At 41.0% G+C, this 14,842-nt stretch overlaps 1 protein-coding gene across 1 annotated transcript in view; it reads left to right on the forward strand.

Moving 5' to 3' along the window:
- Positions 1 to 341: 341 nt before the first annotated feature.
- The window catches only part of GPC5 (glypican 5), a gene marked incomplete at its 3' end in the record, with an annotated part of 835,169 nt that continues 820,668 nt past the window's right edge, over positions 342 to 14,842 (forward strand). Inside the window, exon 1 of the mRNA XM_068984785.1 lies at positions 342 to 504. Within this exon, the coding sequence (XP_068840886.1) occupies positions 342 to 504 (163 nt within the window). The remainder of the gene's footprint in view (positions 505 to 14,842) is intronic.

Raw genomic sequence — 14,842 nt, forward strand, 5'->3', positions numbered from 1 at the left:
CGCGGGCGAGTCTCAGGTTGGCAGCTGGCAGTGTAGCCCTCGGCGACGGCGCCGGTGGCCGGAGCCGAGTGCTCGCAGGCTCCGTGCGGCTCCAGCCGTTGTCCTGGCTCGCACCGCGCCATCTCGCTCCCGCCGGAGAGGGAGACCCGGCGGCGCTCTGCCCGAGAACACCGCGGTCTGTCTCGGGGCACCTTAGGAGAAGGTGAGGCCGGAGTCTCAGAGCGGCTGGACTCCCGCCCGCCGCCGGATCGCACCGCCGAGGCTTTTCCAGCGTCTGCAGCGCGGGGCGCGCGGGGAGAGTGGGGTCCGCGGCGCGGGAAGGACTGACTGGGACACCGAGGATGGGCGCGCAGACCTGGCGCGTGGGCTCTCGCTGTCTCCTCCTGCTGGCTCTCGTGGGGTCTATCCGAAGCGAGGGCGTGCAGAGCTGCGAAGAAGTTCGGAAACTTTTCCAGGGGCGCCTGGTGGGACCTGTCAAGGGGCTGCCGGATTCGCCGCGGGCAGGTAAGGCGCGGACCGTGGGAGAGGGCTAGGCGCCTGGGCGCGGGCTGGGGCGTCCGGAGCGCGGACCCTGCACTGCTCAAGCTTTCGGAATGGCCTTTCGTGGGAGAAGTTGACCTTTCAGGTCCTCCGACCGCACAAGGTGCCTCCCGGAGAAGGGCGGTGTGGCCATCCCGAGTGCAGCGCAGCTCCGGGAGCTCCAGGACTCTGCCTGCTGCTGAGCTGAGCACCGGGCGTTCGCTTCCCGCCCGGCTCCCTTAGTCTCACTGATGCGTTGCAAGAGGCCAGCAGAGCTGACAGCGGGGGACAGCGCTGCCTGACCGCGATTCTGTTCCTAGTGGGAACTTCCCCAATGCCCCGCCGGGGGGCCTCGGTTTGCTGCTTTCTCCCACAGTGGATGGAGTTGGGTTGGTCGCTCCAAGTTTGAGACTAAAAACACAAACCTGCATTATCCTCCTTTGCTGGAGAATGGGGTACTGACCAGGGCGGCCGGTGTCCTTTGTTATGAGGACTCGGACCCTGTGCACTCACCCTGGTGTAACTCCGTGCCCCGCTCTTTACGCCCGGGCATCAAGTCCCTCCTTGCAGGAACCAACTCAGTGTGCCTCTCGAAACTATTGCGTAGTTGCAACGCCTGGACGATGTGGGGGCAACAGGCGATCAAACAGAGTGCACCGGGGAGCCACTTAACACGGGTGAGATCTACCAGACAGAGATCGAAGGGGAAGGAATACAGTGAGTGTGGCCAGTGTGGATTCTGCTTCTTGCGTGCGCCTGCACCTTTACCAGCTATTCGGCGCCCCCTCCGTGCTTCTGCGGGCGGATTTCCAGTAACGTCCGGTCTGGAAGAATAGATCCTAGTTGTTAAACGCAACGGCAGGTGTCTGGAGTTAAGATCTTACTGGAGCAGTGCACCTGATTACGAGGCTAATTGCCAAATGCTGTGAGCTTATTGGCTGGACAGTGAACTTGTGGAGGATGCTTGGGTCTAAATCTGTTCTCCTCTGCCTGTGTAGGGTGAGGAGACTTGCTGCTAGCACTGGGGGAGCCGTAGCTCTTCCGCTTGATTTCTTTTCTGGTTATCAACTCCGTTCTAGAGTCATCCCACAAGGAAAATCTGAGCATTTGGGCACAGTGAATCCATTTTAGTTTACATGACTAGTTTTTTAAGCAAACACACAAATATATATTTGGATACCTGTTCCGTACAAGGCACTTTTACTAGTTGAAACAGCATAGATGCTCTCAGCTTAGGGCAGTTCTGTCTTCAAAGGATACCACCACCCCTTGTAAACCGGTCGTTTTATTTCAGTGCGTTTGTTTCATTAAAAAAACAAAAACAAAACAAAACCTCATTTGCCAGTAGCTAAAGCAGCTTAAGTGAATGTGTTACGGCGGTGGGAGTCGGGGCGTGGCATTGAGCTGTGAAATCCTCAGCTGAATAATATGATTTTGCCCCCCCCCATCCCATAATTTTGGCTGATATGTTCCCAAAGTGGACAGTTTAGGACTTGATTTCTCCACCCCTCTCATATCTCGCTGTTTCCCGTACTTGCTAAATGTAATACAGTGATTAGAAGGTATTGCAATTCTAGAATCCTGTGTGTGTTTCATCTCTTTAGAAGAACTTTGCAGAGTATCAATCACTGGCATAACATTTTACTGAAACTGAAGCTGGGCCCTACAGTAGAGAAGGAAAGCGTACTTCTTTGTGTTTGCGACACATGGCACAAAAAAGAGCCAGGATGGCAGGCATCTTCTTTTCTAAGACATTCTGGTTTGTTTCCCCATTGCTAGTACTTTTCTTTATCTGTGACTTAAGGCGATGGAGGGCTCATAGAAGCACCTACTGAGGGGCCATGCAGGGCTGAACTCTTAGGGACGTCAGTGGTGCTGCTGAAAAACAAGTGCTGAATTCCTTGGACATTTGCAGTAAGATAAAGTCACATGAAAGTATTATTATGAATCAGAATCACCCAATAACAAGCACTCACATCTGAATTTGATATAATTCTGAATTTTTTGTTTATTATTGATTAATTTTTATTTGAATAATTACATTAAACTGTTTCTTTAAACATCGATGTCTCTTATCTTTCCACTAAATTTTTTTTCATTTCCCCATTTGAGTGAATCACACATACCACATGGCTCATAAGTGCTTTTCTTTATTTTTGTATTTATATATGATCTATAACATTTAATTTGATTAAGTATAGTAGTTGAACCTTATTTTCTAAAATTACCCTCAATCTCAAGAGAAAACATAGTTAATATCTACATAGTCATTCTCACATAAAGATAGAAATACTAATATTTTTGTTAGCAAGTACATGTATTTAGCACATAGACTTTCATTGACTAAAGCTAGTTCATTTAAATTTGATATTTGTTTTCCTTGAAGGTTATTATTTATTTATTTATTTATTTTTAGTGCTTTCTTGCATTTCTTGTCTACAAGTGGTTGATTCCTGAGATGCCCGGCCAAAATGCCATTTAAAAAGTATAAGCAGGTAGAATAACTTCTTACAGTTTCATCCTATATTTGTGACTTTTAAATCTTCTGAAAACTATGTTACCCAATTTGAAATTACTAAAAGGGTGAGAACAGCCATTTAAGCTGTTTCTCAGATTCCACTCACCTTTGTTCTCTACCCTGCTCCAATTCTTTTAAGCCTATTGAGCTCCTAAGGATGTTTGGATGAGAAATGTAAAAAAGGAGAGAAGGTGTAAATGTGATTAGAATTACAGATTTCCCCATGTTCTGATTTTATTTCCTAAGTAGTAGTCAAGGTGCCCTTTGCTCTTGTTTGTTTTGTTCAGAAAAGAACTGTTAGTGAAAGTGTCTTTATTTTTATTTTATTTATTGGGGAGGAGGGATCATGTTTTCCCATTGAAATTCTCTTCACACAAGCATTATTTTCCTTTTTTAAAGAAGATAATTCAGAAAGGAGAAGCTTATAAAAATCCAAGGCTAACTTCAAATAATTTATATACCAACTAGTTTTTAAAATGTGAGAGTAGCTTGTGCAAGGTGACTTTTTCTTGGTAGCTTTGCCTGTAAATGGGATAGTAAAAATAAACTTGGTGTGGTAATATTAAATTTTAATATTATCAGACACTTTAAATTGTGCTCTATAGTTTGTATTTTTTAACTACTTTCGTCATAATCCAATCTTATATTGTCTTTGAGGTCAGTATTGTTGCATACTCATGCCCAAGATAAACAATCTACCTGGTGATCTTAGAGTTTGGAATTACAGACATTTGGATTCAAAACTAGGCCCTGGCACCTGTATCTCTGTGACTGAGGTACATCAGTTAGCCTTTTTGAACCTCTGTTTTCTCACCTGTAAAATGGGAATATTGGTTCTTAAAGGCTTGTTACATAGATGGAATGAAATAATATATGTATATGAAATAGCACGAGTCCAGGCACATAGTACTCAAAATGTGTTGCTGTTATTACAGTTTTTTATTTAATGTCCTGATTGTAACTGGACTTGAGCTTTAAGGGTGAAATTTTAGTTTTGGATGTCTATAAATCAGAACTTTTTTTAAAAAATAAGAACTAGTTTTTTAAAAGTCACACATGAAAAAAAAGTCACATGATTGTTTCTAAAATTGGGAAATATGTCTCTATCTGAAATGATTCTTATTAGGTTATGGTGAAAATTTTGTTTCTTTTCACGAACTAATGGAAACTCAAACAAACCTATCTGAGATGGTAGTTATTGGATTATGGTGAATATTCTGTTTCTTTTTGTGAACTAATGAAAACTATAAGAAAGAAAGCTATCTGAAATGGTAATGGTATTTGTTAGGTTATGGGGAGTATTCTGTTTCTTTCTGTGGACTAAGGGGAACTCTAAGAAAGGAAACAGGCTGCACTGTGCCACTGCTCACTGTAACACCCAGAGCCACCTGGTGTTTATATTCAGAGAGGCGGAGGAGTGTGGGTGAGGTGGCTTAGGTCATCATACAATTAGATGGCTCGTGGCCAGTCACTCATTGACAGTAATCTCAAACTGGGACTCTTGTTTTTTTTTTGTGAACTAACACCCTCTTTTGCTGCTTGGGCAGCATGGTTATGTTGATACAAAGCCATAAAAGGGACCCACAGGCTTAACAGCAAGGCAGATTATTAATATCAGGATTGCCCTGTACTGAAACTTACCAGCCAAGAACTGCAAGAAACAAGATGAGAGTCAAACAAACTAGGTTTTACTTGCTGCAGCAAGGGAGATCATGCAGCTCAGGAACTGTGGGTGCCTTGGTAAGAGGCAGTTGAGAGGGACCTTTTACAGGATCTGGTCTTGTGCTGGGTGATTACAAGGGTTTAAGGAAGCAGGGCAATTCAGGAATTGGGTGTCTTCATAACTTACCTAGGTGTTAGGAAGATTAAGATGACGGGGGTGGATGGGTAAAATAGATAGCTAGTGGGAACCTCCTGTATGGCCCAGGAAACTCAGCTTGGTGCTCTGTGATGACCTAAAGGGGTGAGATAGGGGAGTGGGAAGGAGGTTCAGGAGGGAGGGAGTATATGTATACATACAGCTGATTCACTTCATTGTACAGCAAAAACCAACACAACATTGTAAACAACTAAACCCCAATTTAAACAGAAAGATGAGAATAGTTGTCTTTAATGAAGAAGCAGTAGTCACGCTTGTTGGTCTGGAAGAGGGGATGTTCAGTCGTTTTGAGGTTGTAGAGTCTCCCTGTGGCCATCCTGCTGCGTCAGAGGTCTCAGGTGGCTTTGTCCCATCATTGCTGTCTTATTCTGAGCAGGTTGTCTCTGTTGAGTTGTAAACATCAAGGCTTAGTTCCAGTGTCAGGGGAACTTGTCACTTTCTCTTCTGGAAAATCTAGTACATGCCTTGATGTCTAAGAAAATGATATGTTTCATTTTTTTTTTTTTAATTTAGGCTTTTAGTGAAGCTTAATAATGGGGAAGCAAGTACAATTTTCTACTTTAGGACCATAGATCATGACTGTCTGTCAGAGCCTGAATTGTACTAATCACATCTTCTCTCATAGTCCATTTACTAGCAAATGTAAATGTTGTGTGCACCCCAGCCCCTCTCCACCCCCCTTTATGCCAAGTATCTAACATTCCATATTTGTCTAATTGGCCTTACGGAGGGGTGCAGTTTAGGGAACTTGAGAATGGCATTTTATAATTATATGCTCCCCCCAACCATGATTCCAGTTTGCTAGGACTTTCTAGAACATGAAATTCAGCTTGTCTGATAAGAACACCTTCTTGGTTTATATAGCATTTCTTTTATTATTAACTAGTGTAAGACCAAGAGGAACATTTCAACAACCAGATGCTACTCCTAAACAGGCATGATTTATAAATCAGTGGCCTCTTGATATAACTGTTCAAGAAACCACAAATCCATTTTGTTAAAATAGAGTCATGAGAGACTTCATTCATATGCTTTGTTGAAATGTATTTCAAACATGAAATCCAGTGTACTCAGTTAACTAACAAGAGCAATTCATTTTAATAGAGAATAGCCATTGTCCATATCTACCTTTCTTTTATAAAAGCCTGCCCTTCAGTTAGAAGAAAAGACAAAAGCAATTGTGCTCCCAATTCTTCTGTTTTTCAGCTTTAGAAATCTCAAATTTCATCAATTATACTGCTAAAATCATCCTTAAATAATTAGTCATTCTTCTGTGAATCACAGAAAATTAACACAGCTTTTGATTAGCCTTATCAGGCTCACATACAGCTACCATGTAAGTTGAATGTATAATGCACCTTTACAGAAAGAAAATGAGATTTTTGTACTTTCATGGTTTTATGAAACAATCTACATTCTTTTGAAAATTTAAAATATTGAAAAGTACAAAGAAAGCAAAAATAATTATATCATCCAGAAATAACCACCAAAACCCCTTTGAATTATCTTTTCAACACCCTCATCAATCCTCTGCTTAGCACATACATAATTTTTGAATGAGCATAGGATCACTTTATCTTTCTTTGTAACACAACTTTTCCAATGATAAATATTCTTCCAAACATATATTTTTTAGTGACTAAGATTCTACTGTACACTTAATTGAATTCTCTATTGCTATTGAAAATATAGTTTTCTAGTATTTGCTATCATAAAATCACATGGCTAAAGACATGAAAGGCAAATGTGCCAAACTCCTTCCTTACTCATAGCTTTGCAATTGTTATCACCTGCATTCATTCAGCTTTAGTATTTTTCAGTGTCGGCACCATTGACCTGTGGGATTGGATAATTCTTTGTTGTTGGCCATGGAGGGAGGTGCTGTCCTGTGGATTATCAGGTGCTTAGAAACTTCCCTGATCTTTACCTCCTGGATGCCAGTAGCAATGCCTTGCCCTCTCCAGTTCGGATAATCAGAGATGTCTCTAGACATTGCCAAATGACCTAGAAGAAGCAGAATCATCCTGGTTGAGAACCATTGGCATAAATGTCCAACCTATGGATCTGTTACACAAATTCATTATGTAGCTAGCTGGTTTGCAAGCCTCAGGTCTCAGCTTAAGTGTCAGCTCCTAGAGAAGCCTTTCTCTGGTTTTGGGGTTCCCTGGGGCCTCAGTGGTAAAGAGTCCATCTACCAATGCAGGAGATTCAGGAGACTTGGGTTCAATCCCTGGGTCAGGAAGATCCCCTAAAGGAGGAAATGGCAACCCATTCTAGTATTCTTGACTGCAAAATCCCATCGATACTGGAGCCTGGTGGGCTACAGTCCCTGGGGTCGCAAAGAGTCAAACACGACTGAGTATGTGGAACACACGCACGCACTTCTCAGGGTTCACTGAACTCTGTTCTCCTTTGTTTCTTTCCTGGCACTTGTCATGGTGCCATATTTCTTTTCTTTTTATTGTTGATCTTTTACCACTGGATTGTGTGCATGATGAGGCTAGAAAATGTCTTCTGAGGCTGGGTGTATGGATATGAAACCCGTGCAGTTGCACAGGGCCCCACACTCAGAAGGGCCCCACGCTTGGTTTAATGCTCTGCTGTTTCCATCTTGGGGTTTGAATAAAGGGTCCCGGGTTTCCTTTCTGTGTTGGGCCCTGCTGATTATGTAGGCAGTCCAGTTGCATACCTTGTTCACTATAGAATATCTGGTGCTCAGAACATGCCTGACACAGAATAGGAGTTGAAATGTTTGTCGAATACTTTAGTAAAGCTTCAAGTAAGTAAGTAAGTGAAAGTCACTTAGTCGTGTCTGATTCTTTGTGACCCCATGGAATAGTCCGTAGAATTCTCCAGGTCAGAATACTGGAGTGGGTAGCCTTTCCCTTCTTCAGGGGATCTTCCCAACCCAGGGATTGAACCCAGGTCTTCTGCATTGCAGGTAGATTCTTTACCAGGTGAGCCACCAGGGAAGCCCAAAGCTTCAAGGAGCTTCTTATTTAATCTTTTAAACCTCTCTAATTCTTAAGTTAAACTCTAGAAGTCAGTTCAAAACATTCAAGATTCTATTGATACAGTGATTTTTTAAAAAATGTTTTATGGTGTTATATAAATAGGTTAAAAACTGGCCCCTATGTATTTTACCTCTTCCTAACTTCTTGGGACCAACAGTCCAAAGCATACCAGGGCCAAATTCAAAATTTTACATATCCAATTGCTTTAAATATAACAAAAGTAAACTGACCTGCCTCTTGAGAAAGCTATATGCAGGTCAGGAAGCAACAGTTAGAACTAGACATGGAACAACAGACTAGTTCCAAATAGAAAAAGGAGTATGTCAAGGCTATATATTGTCACCCTGGTTATTTAACTTCTATGCAGAGTAAGTACATCATGAGAAACACTGGGCTGGAAGAAGCACAAGCTGGAATCAAGATTGCCGGGAGAAATATCAATAACCTCAAAAATACAGATGACACCGCCCTTATAGCAGAAAGTGAAGAGGAACTAAAAAGCCTGTTGATGAAAGTGAAAGAGGAGAGTGAAAAAGTTGGCTTAAAGCTCAACATTCAGAAAATGAAGATCATGGCATCTGGTCCCATCACTTTATGGGAAATAGATGGGGAACCAGTGGAAACAGTGTCAGACTTTATTTTTCTGGGCTCCAAAATCACTGCAGATGGTGATTGTAGCCATGAAATTAAAAGATGCTTACTCCTTGGAAGAAAAGTTAGGACCAACCTAGACAGCATATTCAAAAGCAGAGACATTACTTTGCCAACTAAGGTCCGTCTAGTCAAGGCTACGGTTTTTCCAGTAGTCATGTATGGATGTGAGAGTTGGACTGTGAAGAAAGCTGAGGGCCAAAGAATTGATGCTTTTGAACTGTGGTGTTGGAGAAGACTCTTGAGAGTCCCTTGGACTGCAAGGAGATCCAACCAGTCCATTCTGAAGGAGCCAGCCCTGAGTGTTTTTTGGAAGGAATGATGCTAAAGCTGAAACTCCAATACTTTGTCCACCTCATGCGAAGAGTTGACTCATTGGAAAAGACTCTGATGCTAGGAGGGATTGGGGGCAGGAGGAGAAGGGGACAACAGAGGATGAGATGGCTGGATGGGATCACTGACTCGATGAACATGAGTTTGAATGAACTCTGGGAGTTGGTGATGGACAGGGAGGCTTGGTGTGCTGCGATTTATGGGGTTACAAAGAACTGGACACGGCTGAGCAACTGAACTGAAACATTTTTAGTCCTTTAGAGCCTGTCTGCCTTGTATACTCCACAAAGCTGAACTCATTTGCTAGCCATTCATAAAACAAACTGTGGGGCTGAAAATGGTCCCAGGTTGCTGTTGCTCTTCAAAGCTCTTTACTCAGACTTCACATCTTGTGCAAAGCAACATCACCTGTTCACGGGAGTTGTTGCTGTTCAGTCGCTCAGTCATGTCTGACTTTTTGTGACCTCAAGGACTACAACATGCTGGGCTTCCCTGTTCTTCATTCTTTCCTGGAGTTTGCTCAAACTCATGTCCATTGAGTCAGTGATGCCATCCAACTATCTCATCCTCTGTCACCTGCTTCTCCTCCTGCAGTTTCCATCTCTCTGGGATTTTTCTTGCTTTCTTTCTTCCTCTTCTGTGTAGTAATCCTATACCCCTCTCTTGTTGCATCTCTTCTCATGCAACCTGTTAAAGTGGGACGCAAATAAAGCTCATTGTTGTCTTGAGATCCTTCTTTTCCTTGACCAACCCTAAAATCCTCACTCACCACATACACATTAGTATTTAGTTATTTCCAGTGTAAGGTTGGGACTCGAAGTAGCAATACCAATTTTAAATGTATGTCTTGCCTTCTGCTAGACTACAGGCTACTTGAGAGCAGGAACTGTGATTGATTTTTGTTGTTCTGTGATTAGGCCAAACTTAATAAGTCGATTTTGATTTTTAGAAATAATCTTATATTCCTAGTTACTCAATAGGCTCAATTTATTGTGTTTAATTATTATTTCATGCCTGGTATTAATAGACTGAGAAATATAGAAAGTGAAGTTTTGAAGAATATATTCTGATCTGGGCTTTGTTGTGTTGTTGAATAAATTGTTTACATAGAGTTAATATCTTCTTATGTAACTCTAGCACAAAAAGTGATTTAATGCTTTTGTTTAAATTTAAAGACATTTTTAACTATCTTAGCTAACATTTTGAAGTAGAGTAAATGAATTGCCAAACAAATGTCTAGAAGAATTCCTTAAATGCTCTGAAAGGGAAGGAAGATTATTTAACCTTTAAGGGGTTAATTTGCAGTTGATGTCATCATGTAAACAGTGTGACTGATCTCTTAGAACATTAATTGATTTATTACTGGGAGAATGGAGAAAAATAAAAGTGACCAACTGTACTTTATATCTGGCTGTGGATTAGCTGATTTGTGTTTTATTTGAATGTATGTTTTGCGAAATTGTTTCTTTCCACAAGAAAATTGATAGTAAGGAACTAGAAAATGATTCAGTTTTTCCATCTCCTACCCTTGTTAATTCCACACTGGGAGAAAGTACAGATGACTTGACTATGAAATTATTCCTAAACCAGGAAGATCGTTTACTAAAGGACACTGACTTGAGGTCCAGATTCCATGTGACTAAGTTGAGTGACAAAAGGCTTTCAGAAGAAGGAAGAAAATAACTGCTGTTAAATCACAAAACATGATACATGGTAGAGGTATAACTTGTCTCTAAAGTATTCTAACAATTCTAATTTTAGAACTACCCATCTAGGCTCCAAGACTTTTTAATGATATCTTAGATTTTTTTTTTCTGTATAAATTGTGGTTGGTTATGTATTTAGGATATTTCTTAGAATTAGTTTTAGGAAATTTTAGTTAAGTACTTTCCTGGTGGCTTAGACGGTAAAGCGTCTGTCTACAATGCAGGAGACCTGGGTTTGATCCCTGGGTCGGGAAGATCCCCTGGAGAAGGAAATGGCAATCCACTCCAGTACTATTGCTTGGAAAATCCCATGGACGAAGGAGCCTGGTAGGCTACAGTCCATGGGGTCGCAAAGAGTCGGACACGACTGAGCGACTTCACCAGAAGGATTACTTAAATCAGTGCTGATGACATATGCACATTTTGATATGGTCTAGCTATTAACTTAAATATGTTTCAAATATAGTCATATTTAAAAGCTAGTAAACATTTCTTGTTTTATAATTTAAATTGTTTATTGCTCTTTTTAGGGTAATGGTTTTGAATTACCCTGAAAAGGTAATTTTGGGGTAATTACCTGTGCTATGATAACTAGATTTACTTACCTTTTTAATGATTCTATATGGCAATATAATGAAATGATCTTTGGTAGCTATCTTTTTAGAGTTCATAGTCTTTTCTTTTTCCTTGTCTAATAGTTTCAAGGGACTTTAGTTGGCATAAGTCCTTCAGTATAGTATTCATTTTGGGGGAAGCTAAGAACTGAGAAGAGAGTTGGATAAAAAGCATAACTAGAGTGTGACTTCATTGATCAAATGAACATAGAAATTATTTCTGGATGTCCTTATTCATTGCATATATACTGTCAGTGGGAGACTGTCAATATTAAATTACCTGTTCAGATTTATTTGCTTTTTGAACAACTCTCTTATTTGGTAAGGTTTAGACCAAGTTACATTTTGTTCGTTTTCTTTTGATCATTGAAGCTGCCTGTGTTTAATGAGCTGAAACTGAAGTAGGTCAATAAAGTGAAGAGATTAATAGTCTGTTCTCCACCAGGCTTGGAGTACATTTTACCCTGGGGGGAAAAGTCATTTCTAAAAAAGATTTTTTGATCAACTTAAAAGGTAAAGGAAATTGAAATAGCATTGACAGAGTCAAAAAGCTGAGGAATCCATGAGTTTGTCAGAGCCATCTTTATTTATCAGGCAAAGACACCTGGTTCTGGATTTGAGGTTGTTAAATATTTAATATTGAATTTATCTTTGGACATATCTTACAAAGAAACCAAGGAAAATGATAGGTATGATGGAACATTGAAAAGTTGGCATGGGATAAATAAAAGGGAAATCAAGACATTTTAACTTACAATTTGTCCCATGTTATGGTCCCATATTTTAGTGAATACTAGTGAATTTAGTTCTGAAATCACTTTATCTTGACTACATCACTTATTAACTATGTGACCTTCAGCAAACAACTCAACTTCTCAAGGACAGTGTATAGTCTGTTCCTTTTCCCTTTCATGTTCCCCTCCTGGCTCAGTGGTAAAGAACTCATATGCTCATGCAGGAGATTCAGGTTCAATCTTTGGGTTGGGAAGATACCCTGAAGAAGGAGGTGGCAACCATTCTAGTATTCTTGCCTGGGAAACTGCATGAACAGAGGATCCTGGTGGGCTACAGTCCCTGGGGTTGCAAAAGAGTCGGACAGGACTTAGCGACTAAACAACAACAACAACTTTTCAGTAGTTGAGAACCACATGGTATGGTGTCAAAACTTTGTAAACTGTAATATAATCCACAGCATTACAAATGTAATTCTTCAGTTCAGTGTAGTTCTGTCACTAAGTCGTGTCCAACTCTTTGTGACCTCATGAATCGCAGCATGCCAGGCCTCCCTGTCCTTCACCAACTCCCGGAGTTCACCCAAACTCATGTGCATCGAGTCAGTGATGCCATCCAGCCATCTCTCCTCTGTCATCCCCTTCTCCCCCTGCCCCCAATCCCTCCCAGCATCAGGGTCTTTTCCAATGAGTCAACTCTTTGCATGAGGTGGCCAAAGTTTTGGAGTTTCAGCCTCAGCATCAGTCCTTCCAGTGAAATCCCAGGACTGGTCTCCTTTTGGATGGACTGGTTGGATCTCCTTGCAGTCCAAGGGACTCTCAAGGGTCTTCTCCACACACTTAAAAAATTCTTTATATGAGATCAGGGAGCAGGCAAAGTAGAAATTCTTTTTCTTCATGCAAATAAAATGCTGAACTTTCAGATAATTTTCTCCCATCATTCACTCTCAAAGTATTGATCCTATACTCACAGAAAATAGTCCGTCTTTTCATTCTTTAGTTTAGTTAATAAATTAATTTATTATTTATAGTTTAATTCTGTTAGAATCAAATTTGTTTGTTCATATTATGTAGTTTAAAAACCAAAGACTGATCTTTTGTAAAGTGATGTCACTGAAATTACTTCTATTAAGATCAAGAAGGAGGTGCTTTGCCTGGAAACATGCTGATTAAATGTGGTGAGGGAGAGGCTCTGCAGCCTGTGATTGACATGGGGTCATTGCTGTTGTTCAGTTGCTAAGTCCTGTCTGTCTGTGACCCCATGGACTGCAGCATGCTAGGCTTTCCTGTCCTTCACTATCTCCCAGAGTTTACTCAAACTCATGTCGACTGAGTCAGTGATGCCATCCAACCATCTCATCCTCTGCCACCCCCTTCTCCTCCTGCCCTCGATCTTTAAAGCATCAGGGTCTTTTCTAATGAGTTGGCAGTTTGCATCAGGTAGCCAAAGTATTGGAGCTTCAGCATCAGTCCTTCCAATGAATATTCAGGGTTGATTTCCTTTAGGATTGATTAGTTTGATCTCCTCGCTGACCATGGGACTCTCAAGAGTCTTCTCCAGCACCACAATTCAGAAGCATCAGGGGAGTAGGAGTTAGTTCACTACTGCGTTTTGTCACGTGCTTGCCTGCTGTAGTGCTGCTGGGTGGTCTTTGTGTGTCTCCTGTGTTGGGGATGAGAATGTTTTTCCCATAGAAAAGATACAAAGGTGGAGCATGCTGGAAAGTCTCTGCTTGCTCCTTTAGAGGGACTTTTCACTTTGCTTTGTTCCTGGATGACATCAAAGGCATTCTGGCCTCTGGCAGCCCATGGGAAGCAGTGGCTAGAGAAGACTGGGCAAGTGGATTGTGGTGTGTTTCAGGTCTCAGCTGGTGAGGTCCCTGAAGCCTAAGTCCCTTTATCTAAGCACACAGCTCCCTTCAGGTGACCTCACAGCTCTTTGGAGTTGACTAACTTGGGTTTGCCAAAAAGTTTGTTTGGATTGGTAAGCTGCTGCAGAACGAACTTTTTGGCCACCTCAGTACTTTTTCCTCTCGTCCCCTCTGAGGTAGGAAAAACTCCTTCTCTACAGTTATTAGCTAGAGAGTTACAGTATCCCTTAAAGTTTTTCTATACCCTGCCCTTTATAACAAATTTATTAGATAATTCTATTTGAGATACCAATTTGTTTCAAGATCCTTCCTGTGTGACAAAACTTTACATACATTAGATATTTAAACCCACAGCTTTCAAAGATCATTCGATTTGTAATTAAAATGTACGGAAACGTAAATCTGATCTAGAGTTGATTTATAAATGCTTTTAGAAGTTCTAATCAATGGTGATCTCTTTATTCATATTCAGGTGTCTCGTGATCCTGTTTCAGTTAATTGTTTCTTACCCTTTCCTTTCCCTCACTCCTTTTATGAAGAACACTAATGCTGGCTAAATCTTTAGGTTTCAGTTGCAAATATAACTAAATAGATAGCACCCTGAAATAAAACAATAGTTTAATCCCCACTAACTCCCATAATTTAACCAACAACCAAATCTCATAGAATCTGTTGCACAAATGTTCCCGTAATTTCTCTACCCACAACTATTGCCACCACCATGCTTTAACCTAGTACCTTCTCATGGCTGGATCGTTCAGTCAGCCCACATCTACACTTGGTCCTTGCCAGTTCATTTCCCAATTGATTCTCTATGAAAGTAAATGTTATCTTTATTTCTCATGTTAAATCCTTCAAAGATTTCCCATTGCCTTTCTCTTAAAAAAAAAAAAAAAGCAAAAACAACAAAAAAGTGATTCTGTTTTAATGTGTAACTTCTGTGTGATTAAAAAAATAAACATCTCAGTGAAATAAATGGGGGAAAACTCTATGACAATTTATCTGT

This window comes from Capricornis sumatraensis, chromosome 12 (genome assembly GCF_032405125.1).
Source record: "Capricornis sumatraensis isolate serow.1 chromosome 12, serow.2, whole genome shotgun sequence".
Taxonomy (NCBI): domain Eukaryota; kingdom Metazoa; phylum Chordata; class Mammalia; order Artiodactyla; family Bovidae; genus Capricornis; species Capricornis sumatraensis.